The sequence below is a fragment of the Bison bison genome, unplaced genomic scaffold (assembly GCF_000754665.1).
Source record: "Bison bison bison isolate TAMUID 2011002044 unplaced genomic scaffold, Bison_UMD1.0 scf7180017864293, whole genome shotgun sequence".
In the NCBI taxonomy this organism is placed as follows: Eukaryota; Metazoa; Chordata; class Mammalia; order Artiodactyla; family Bovidae; genus Bison; species Bison bison.
The window spans coordinates 2,034,228-2,044,657 of NW_011494865.1; the positions used below are offsets into that span (position 1 = coordinate 2,034,228).

Here is a 10,430-nt window from a genome sequence, read left to right on the forward strand (position 1 = left end):
GCGTCCACTAGGCATTAGGGGAGTAGACTCGAAAACAATTTGGTTAACAAGCCGCTCCAGCGATCCTCTGCCGACTCTAAATCCTTTCTGACTCTAAATGTTAATGAAAGTGAAAGTCGCTCAGTCGTGTCCGATTCTTTGCGACCCCATGGACTATGCAGCCCTTTGAATTCTCCAGGCCAGGATACTGGAGTGGGTAACGTTTCCCTTCTCCAGGGGATCTTCCCAACCCAGGGATCGAACCCAGGTCTTCCCGCATTGCAGGCGGATTCTTTACCAGCTGAGCAACAGGGGGAGCTCCAAATGTTCTAAATGTTAGGTCATTTCTAAATAAGTTTTTGTGATTAAAAAGGACAAGTCGGAGAAGGATGAAATGTGATTTGAGAATGACTGGGATTGTTTACCTGGGACACGTGTACCTGGAGCTAAGAGAATGTCCGTAATTACCCAACAGCTGGAGCCAAAGATCTAGGATAGACTTCTGCTGTCAATAACTACAAACCAGGTAAATAAAACGCAGAGAACTAAGGCAGTATGATACCACACACAAAAAAAAAAAAAACAGAAGATAAGAAGTCACCTATGCCACAAGCCAGCGTGCTAACCCTGGTGCAAGGTTTCCAGGGAGGTAAAGGGCTCTTACTGACTATGCCAAAGCCTTTGACTGTGTGGATCACAATAAACTGTGGACAATTCTGAAAGAGATGGGAATACCAGACCACCTGACCTGCCTCTTGAGAAATCTGTATGCAGGTCAGGAAGCAACAGTTAGAACTGGACATGGAACAACAAACTGGTTCCAAATAGGAAAAGGAGTACGTCAAGGCTGTATATTGTCACCCTGCTTATTTAACTTCTATGCAGAGTACATCATGAGAAACGCTGGACTGGAAGAAACACAAGCTGGAATCAAGATTGCCGGGAGAAATATCAATAACCTCAGATATGCAGATGACACCACCCTTATGGCAGAAAATGAAGAGGAACTCAAAAGCCTCTTGATGAAAGTGAAAGAGGAGAGCGTAAAAGTTGGCTTAAAGCTCAACATTCAGAAAACAAAGATCATGGCATCTGGTCCCATCACTTCATGGCAAATAGATGGGGAAACTGGCTGACTTTATTTTTCTGGGCTCCAAAATCACTGCAGATAGTGATTGCAGCCATGAAATTAAGACGCTTACTCCTTGGAAGGAAAGTTATGACCAACCTAGATAGCATATTCAAAAGCAGAGACATTACTTTGCCAACAAAGGTCTGTTTAGTCAAGACTATGGTTTTTCCAGTGGTCATGTATGGATGTGAGAGTTGGATTGTGAAGAAAGCTGAGCGACGAAGAATTGATGCTTTTGAACTATGGTGTTGGAGAAGACTCTTGAGAGTCCCTCGGACTGCAAGGAGATCCAACCAGTCCATTCTGAAGGAGATCAGTCCTGGGTGTTCATTGGAAGGACTGATGCTAAAGCTAAAACTCCAATACTTGGGCCACCTCATGTGAAGATTTGACTCATTGAAAAAGACCCTGATTCTGGGAGGGATTGGGGGCAGGAGGAGAAGGGGACGACAGAGGATGAGATGGCTGGATGGCATCACTGACTCGATGGACATGAGTCTGGGTGAACTCCGTGAGTTGGTGATGGACAGGGAGGCCTGGCGTGCTGTGATTCATGGGGTTGCAAAGAGTCGGACATGACTGAGTGACTGAACTGAACTGAACTGAAAGGGCTCTAGGAATGGCCACGTTCCTAAGTGGCCCAGAGCATTCAGTTTGTTCACCATGGAGGCTCAACATGTTGGTAGCTCATGTTCAAATGCCATTTTGCTCTTTGGTTTGTATATCTCATCTTTTTTTTTTTTTTTTAATACTGTTTTTTTGGGCTGCACCAGATCTTAGTTGCAGCATGAGGGATATAGTTCCCTGACCAGGGATGGAACCTGGCCCTCCTGCATTGAAAGTGCAGAGTTTTAGCCACTGGGCCACCAGGGAAGTATCTCCTCTCACAATCCCATTTTTTTTTTTTTTTTTTTGCTCTTTACTTCCTTCCTTTATGTTAAGTGGCTCTTTTCTAAAACACTGTTAATTCCTTTAATGATTTAAAACTAATTTTTTTCAGTTTATATTCTTAGCGGCAGCATTTAGGGATTGTGCGTTAGTTGCTCAGTCGTGTCCAACTCTCTGTGACCCCACTGACTGTAGCCCACCATGCTCATCTGTCTGTGGAATTCTCTAGGCAAGGATACTGTAGTGGGTAGCCATTCTCTTCTCCAGGGGATCTTCCTGACCTAGAAATCAAACCTGGGTCTCCCCCATTGCAGGCAGATTCTTTACCATCTGAGCCCTTCAGAGATTACAGTATACATTTTTTTCTGAATCTACTTCCGATTTACACTAACTTAATTCCAGTAAGATACGGAAACTGCTCCAATATAGCTCCATTTCCTCCTTCCGTTTTTATGCTATTATTGTTCTTTTTTAATCTACTACAAACCCAGTGTTATGTTATTGTTTTGTATAATATTGTTGGAAGAAGCTGAGAAAATTTTTAAAAATGCATTTCTAGTTTTTTAACAAGATGTTAACTTTATTTACCATTTCTAGTGCTCTTGATTTGTTTAGATCTGAGTTAACACAGTATATTGTTAACAAAAACAAATACGGTCCAAAGTCATGGGTACTCATTCACTGTAGGCCAGTAGGGCAGAATCCACCCTACTCTTTCATAAGACACCTGTCCTTTGCACAGGATCAAGTTCAAAGTGTTTTGTTGCCTCTGGGCTATTTCATAAGACCACTATATCTTATGGCTGTGCAGGGTGGTGTCTTACAAGCCAGGAGACCAAAGTATGTTTCCTTTACTCCTCTGTTTCCAGATATTGCTGCTCCGGCAATGATGGACAATGGGAAATTCATTTCCGATGACACCAGGCCATCTGGGTCAGGCTGCACTGCTCTTCAAGGTTTGTTCTTGTTGTTCAGTCATTAAATCGTGTCAGCCCTAACTAGTCCACGTCAACCAGTATCTGTTGTGCTTTCATGGTCACTTTTCATACCATGATCAAGGTGGTGGCATTTACATAGGGGCCAGGGAGAAGATTCCATGTATTTCTTTCTTTGTGCGCATGCTCAGCCGTGTCTGACTCTTTGTGACCCCATGGACTGTAGCCCGCCAGGCTCTTCTGCCCATGGAATTTTCCAGGCAAGAATACTGGAGTGAGTTGCCATTTCCTCCTCCAGGGGATCTTCCCAATCCAGAGATCAAACCCATATATCTTTTGTCTCCATGTTGGCAGGCTGATTCTTAACCACCATGCCACCTGGGACATATATTTTACCCAGGTATTAATCCTGTCTTACAATTGGGGAGAAATAATTACTTGTTACTTTTTTTTTTAATTAGAGCTCTTTGTTTTTGTGTATGTGCAAATAATCATAACTTTTCCCCTGCCCAAAATTTTATAATTCTGTCTTTTAAACAGAATTTTAAAATTCTGTCTCATTACTATTGTTTCTAAGCCAAATTTGGTTATTTTTAAAAGTGAGTTACTATGTTAACTCAGAAAGCAATGCAATCACTTGCTTCAAATATTTTATTCTACTTTGTCCCTTCATCAGCTTCCTTAAATCTGAGTCTCTGGTTTGGTATTGTGTCAGTGTTTCTTGTACAAGAAAGCCCATATTTTACATCCTGTAGTTTCAACAGATTTTTTTTTAAATTGAAGTGTAGTTGATTTACAATATTGTGTTAGTTTCAGATGTACAGCACAGTGTGTTTTGTGGATTATGTCCCATTATAAGTTACTACATGATATTAGGTAATTCCCTCGGAGAAGGCAATTGCAACCCACTCCAGTACTCTTGCCTGGAAACTCCCATGGACGGAGGAGCCTGGTAGGCTGCAGTCCATGGAGTCTTGAAGAGTCAGACAGGACTGAGCGACTTCACTTTCACTTTTCACTTTCATGCATTGGAGAAGGAAATGGCAACCCACTCCAGCGTTCTTGCCTGGAGAATCCCAAGGATGGAGAAGCCTGGTAGGCTGCTGTCTACAGGGTCACACAGAGTCGGACATGACTGAAGCAACTTAGCAGCAGACTTAGCAGGTAATTCCTTGTGCTATATACAAGGTATAGTAATTACAAGATATTCAGTAATTCCCTGTACTATGTAGAAGGTATAGTAAATCCTTGTTGCCGATCTATTTTATGTATAGTAATTTGTATCTGTTGATCCCATACTCCTAATTTGTCCCTCCGTCTCTCCTTCAGTAACCATAATTTGTTTTCTGTTTGTGAATCTGTTTGTGTTTTGTATACAGGTTCATCTGTATTATCTTTTTAGATTCTACATATAATGGATATCATATAGTATCTTTTTCTGATTTATTTCACTAAGTATAATATTCTGTGGTCCATCCAAGTTGCTACAGGTTTCACTTTTGTATGGCTGAGTTAATATTCCATTGTATGTATATGTATATATGTGTGCGTGTATATATATATACACACATGTACTTATATACATATATATAACATGTATACATGTGTTGTTGTTTAGTGTCTCTAAGTCATGTCCAACTCTGTGGCCTCATGGATAGCCTTCCAGGCTCCCCTGTCCTTGGGATGTCCCAGGCAAGAATACTGGAGTGGGTTGCCATTTCCTTTTTGGGGGGAATCTTCCTGACCCAGGGATTGAACCCATGTCTCCTGCATTGCAGGCAGATTCTTTACTGCTGAGCTACCAGAGACATGTATTTATTTGTGTGTGTGTGTGTATGTGTGTGTGTGTGTGTGTGTGTGTGTATGAAACCTCTAATGCTTGATAATTTTTTTTTGCTTGTTAATTTTGAAAGCCTCGAAGCATTTACCTAGTAAACAGGATGTGCCTAACAAGGTACAAGTTGGCAGGTAACGCAGGAGGGAGCCCACACCCTGAGCCTACTTGTAAAGCCGGACAGTGGTGCTGTCTCTTGGAGACTTTATATCAAGATCGAAGAGTTGGCTTTCCATGAATTGGCGCTCCTTGTTCCCTTGCAGCAGGTACTGACAGAAAACCCATAGTCTCATCTCTGCAGGTCAACTAAGGAGTGTTTGAACCCGCACTAACTGCCCAGGGAACATGCTGTCCTTCGGTTTCCCGGTGGGGATCACTGGAACTCAGTCAAAGGCAAACAGCCCTCAAAGAGCAGACCCAAGAAGGGTGAGGATGATGGAGAGGGGTGAGCACTTCCAGCCCCGGCCTACTGTCCAGGCACGTCCAACTTGGGCGGGAGAACTGGGCAGAGGAAAATCTACCTGCCACCTCCTAACACCTCTTCAGGACTGATGGGACCAGCTCATTGTGGCCAACACAACTTACACATGAATGTTCCTATTCACAGGAGCCCAAAGGAGGGAACAAGCTGAATGCCCATCAGCAGAGGAATGGGTAAACAAAACGTAACAGATCGGCAAAATGAAGGATTATTCAGCACTTACAAGGAATGAAATACTGATAACATGCCCCAGTGTAGATGAACCTTGAAAACACTGTTATTGTTCAGTCACTAAGTCATGCCCTCCACAGACTGCAGCAAGCCAGGCTCTCCTGTCCCTCACTATCTCCCGGAGTTTGCTCAAACTCATGTCCATTGCGTCAGTGATACCATCCAATCATCTCATCCTCTGCTGCCCTCTTAAACATTACACTCAGTAAAAGAAGCGTCAGAAAAGGCCACATATTCTATAAGTCCACTTACATGCAATGTCCAGCACAGGCAGAAAGCAGATTAGGGACTGCCTTGTCCTTGTCTAGGACAACCCTAGACAAGACTCTGAGCTCAAGATGCAGGGAGCCTGGGTTCAATCCCTGGTCAGGGAACCTAGATCCCACATGGCACAACCTGGCACAGCCAAATAAATAACATTTTTTTTTAAAATAAGAAGGAAAACAGATTAGTGGTCACCTACAGCTTGAAAATCAGAGGGAGCTGGTAGACTAGGGTATGGGTTTTATTTTCAAGGAGTAAAACACTTTTTCATTGTGGCAATTGTAGCACATTTGGATTCTACTAAAACCATGGATTTCTACTTTAAAATGGTAACATTTGGGAGTTTTAAAATTGTATCTCCATTTGTTAAACATTGAAACAAACAAAAAATCCACTCTGGAGGAGATAGGCAGGTCAACCTGTCCAAGGAGACACATCAATTTATTAGTTTCCAATGCTGTTAGTACTGCAGTTTTGCTCTTTTATACCTTATTTTCCTTCCCTCTCCTCACCCCAATACTACTCTCTTCTCTTCATTTCTGGGATGGGGATGTGACTTCATCATGGAGTAATTAGACTGATTTCCTGATGCTGAATATTCACTGATGCTGGAAGGACTGATGCTGAAGCTTCAATATTTTGGCCACCTGATGCAAAAAGCTGACTCATTGGCAAAAACCTTGATGCTGGAAAAGAAAGTCAAAGAGAAGGGGGCAGCAGAGGGTGAGATGGTTAGAGAGCATCACCGACTCAGTTCTGGGCAAACTTTGTCAGACAGTGAAGGACAAGGGAGCCTGGAGCACTGCAGTCCATGGGGTCGCAGATTAAGATATGACTTAGTGACTGAACGACTGTAAATCCTGCTGCTGAGACCAAGGCTGTGGCCTGCAGGGTTCTTAGGTGGAAACCAGAGCAACAAACTGGACGACTTAGGCAGAAGTGGGATTTACTGCAAAGATGGTTCAGAGCACAGAGAACTGCAAGAGAGCTGAGGCACAGAAAATTTTGAGGTGGGGTGTGAAAATAAAAAAAAATTCTCCTCTTGACCAGTCAGAGGATTCCAAACTAGGTTTCAAGCCTAGATTTCCAAGGTTAAAACAACCAACTTTTTAAACTGCAGGTTGAAACAGAACAGCAGAGATATCTTTTTTTAACATCTATTCTCCCTGGAAAGAGCACAAAAGAAGTCTGGAAGGATGGAGAAGAAAAACGTCATGAAGGCCGTCAGACTAGGGAGACTTAGCAGAACGACAACGGTGCCTTTGTCTCTGTGCTGACCATATCTTCAGCGGTCTTTGAACAACCACAACGACCCTATCGAGCGCATCTCGCTCGACGGCTATCTCTGCGGAGTCCCACAGCCCACGTCCTAGCTGACCATGCGTCCCCTTGCTGAGTGTTCATCTCAATGAAACACAGAAGAGTTCCCAGAGGGGTTAGCATGTCGGTCAATAAGAGAAGCCTTTTAGCAACCCGAATCGCAGGAGAGTGAGACAGGAGGCAGTTGCTGCCATGTCCCTCTCATTTACTTTCTGTCATTGATTGCTTAAAGAAAAGTGTTTTTTAAAAAATCTAGGGAATTCCCTAGCGATCCAATGGTTAGGATTTCATGTTTCCACTGCTAAGGGCCCAGGTTCGATCGCTGGTTGGGGAACTGGGATCCCACAAGCTGCATGGAAGGCCCAGAAAAAAAAAGATCTAACCTTGTGATTTTAGGACCCAGTTTTAACAATTCTTTGTGAGGCAAGGACCATACCACAAAATGAAAGACATCTATATATAAAATCTTTATTACAGGCAATATTGGTCCATACACTACGCAATACCAACAGTACAAGTGTAATCTTTCAAAATCATCATTTAAACAGCAAAAGACCAAGAAATAAAATTTGAGTCAACTGATTATTTTTCAAAATAGTCTCAATGCACATTATCCTCAGTTCCCTTATTATAGTGAAACATACAAATACAGAAAAATACCCCATTTAACATATACTAGTGTTAAATGGTTATTTGGCTTAAAATCTGAGTTAAGAAAATCCTTTTTAGCAACCTACGTACAGATAAGTAGCGAACTTTATTAGACAAATGCGTTCCTCTTAAAAACGCGTGAAGAATTCATTCATCATGTGTTCTGATCCTAGTACAGGGTTTCTCTCTCACCATCATGGTTCTTATCTGAAGGACCAACTCAAGGAGTCGGCCTGGACATCACCTCTTCCCAAACACAATTCATTCAAAAGTCTGTTCAACAGATGGCAACCGGCAGCGGTCACTTCGCCATGTGACGCCCTAAGAGCCTGGCCAGACCTGTCCAACAGCCCGTTTTCCTACCTACTGTGGGTTGCTGCTCAGGAGGGACGAGAGACGCCAATACAAGCAGGAAACCTGCAGCTCCTCTGCTACGTGCCTTACAACACTTTCAATTTTTCTGGTCAATGCCCTGATTAGGTAACATACATAAAAGCCAGCATATTAGTTTAAATCTTTAAACAAAAAACTATATTTTCCAAAGTCATTATCATTGGGGGCAATTAAGTGATCTTTTCGTGCTTTGTTGAGCTTCATCTTTAGGGCGTCTCTTCTCTCTTCCCATTCATGAAGTTCAGCGTTGCCGTGTGCAAATTTACAGCTGCTTCCTTCCGTGCAGGTACCATTCATATACCTGTTAGGAAAAGTCAACTTGGTAAGTGTCCACCCATTGTTTAGAACAATCTTTAAAATGTGCTCTTCACTACCTTTATGGTTTGTGTTAAACTTTTAGCTCAAATTCATAATCCTAGAAAAATGAGTATTTTTAATACTTTTATATTGGAGTATAAGAAAAATGAGTATTTTATTGTCTTGGCAGAAATGAGTACCTTAAACTATTTAAATGCATTAGTTAATGAAAAAGACTGATTGCTGGGGAAAAAAACACTCCACTCCTTCCTAATGCAGTAGAAAGAAAATCAGAGGGGACGGGAAGTAGAAAATAATCTTCAATAATTCTACATATCACATGGATCTAAACTGGGAAATCAAATAGGAATGGCCAACAACAAAATAAGGAGCAATTCAAAATTACCTAGCTTTTCAATGAAAAATTTTCTAACTATACTTAAAAGAGTGATACTATTAATACTACTTCCATCTGACCTGAGAAAGTTCCAGATTGACACTTGGAATATAATTCAAAGGCAGTTTCAAAAGTGATGACCATCTACTACGAAAAGATGGTTGTGAAGAGTCAGAGAATCCTCACTGCCAGCTCAGAGATCATCTGGGCGAGCCTGAATGAACTTCCTTCTCTGTCTGGTTATCTTAAGATGTCTCACTCCAGTACGGGCAAACTAGTAAATCTTTTCAGGTAACTCAGGTGAGTGAAGGAAGTGTTCAAGGAGCAACTAAAACTCTGAGCTCAGATGCCAACATCCAGGATTAGAAGACTTTGCCACCCAGGTACCATGTCTACTGCATCCCAGGTAGCTCTCAGTGGCAAAGAACCTGCCTGCCAGTGCAGGAGAGGTGAGTGATGTGGGTTCAATCCCTGGGTCAGAAGATCCCCTGGAGAAGGAAATGGCAACCCACTCCAGTATTCTTGCCTGGAGAATCCCATGGACAGAGGAACCTGGAGGGCTACAGTCCATGGGGTCGCACAGAGTCTGACAACAGAAGTGATTTAGCCTGCACCCTGTCTACTGATACAATGACTGTGGAATTCAAGCCAGACCAGCAAAGTTCACGTGGGAAGCTACAGAGACCCACGTACCTATCACAAATACTAAAATACCCCGTTGGAAAGCGGTGCTGCCAGCAGTACTGGTCATCCTCAGTGTGGAAGACCTTCTCTTTGTGCTTCTCGGAGGAGATGTGGCCCTGCCACTGCTTCTCACTGTTGCAGTTCTTCCCGCACATCCAGCAGTGAAAGTCCACCTGCAGCGCACGGAAGACGGGAGTCGCGTCAGCAGCTGCTGTCCGGGGGGGCCCCTGATGGGTCACCCGTGTTCAGGCCCCAGACTGACTAAAAACAACTCCACCTAAGGCCCACATTCTATTCCTGGGGAGCCCTGCCAGCAGGGGTAGCTGGGAGAGATGGGCTGAGGGTGCCCCCAGCACATAGGAAGCAGAGAACCGGGGCAATGAGCTGGGCCGGGGGTCCAGGCACTCTCTAGCAAGAAGCCGGTGTGCCAACAAGGGTGTCTTGTCGGGAGGATGGGGGGCCAGGTTCAAACCAGGGTCCCGGGGAGGATAAATACCATGAGGAAAATCAGAGAGGATGCGAAAGCCCAGGGTTCGCCTGCTGTGCAAGAACAAGGAGTAGCAACTCCACTCTTGCACGTGAACTGAGCCCCTACTGCGGGCCAGGACGTGTGCCAGGGGCCGGGGAAGTACCCATGCTGGGAAAACGCCACCCCGGGGGCACAGACCCGCGAACTGTATTAGGAACCCTGTGCTGCCACAGATGCAAGTGTGCGGTGTTTGAACAGCACTTCCCAAGTGCCCTGTGTCAGAATCCTGTGTGACGCTGGGTAAGAACAGGTTTACAGAGGGACTTCCCTGGCAGTGCAGTGGTTATGACTCTGTGCTTCCAATGCAGGGGATGTGGATTTGATCCCTGGCAGGGGAACCAGGATCTCACATGCTAGGCGGTGCCGGAGGGCAGGGGTAAGGGGGCGGAGAGAACAGGGTCACAGTGACTCTCAC

General features: G+C 43.9%; 1 protein-coding gene across 1 annotated transcript in view; it reads right to left on the reverse strand.

The window, feature by feature from the left end:
• Positions 1-7,512: 7,512 nt before the first annotated feature.
• The window catches only part of ZC3H7A (zinc finger CCCH-type containing 7A), a 27,613-nt gene continuing 24,695 nt past the window's right edge, over positions 7,513-10,430 (reverse strand). Inside the window, 2 exon segments of the mRNA XM_010850676.1 lie at positions 7,513-8,409; positions 9,496-9,659. Coding sequence (XP_010848978.1) covers positions 8,220-8,409; positions 9,496-9,659 — 354 coding nt within the window. The 3' untranslated portion in view covers positions 7,513-8,219.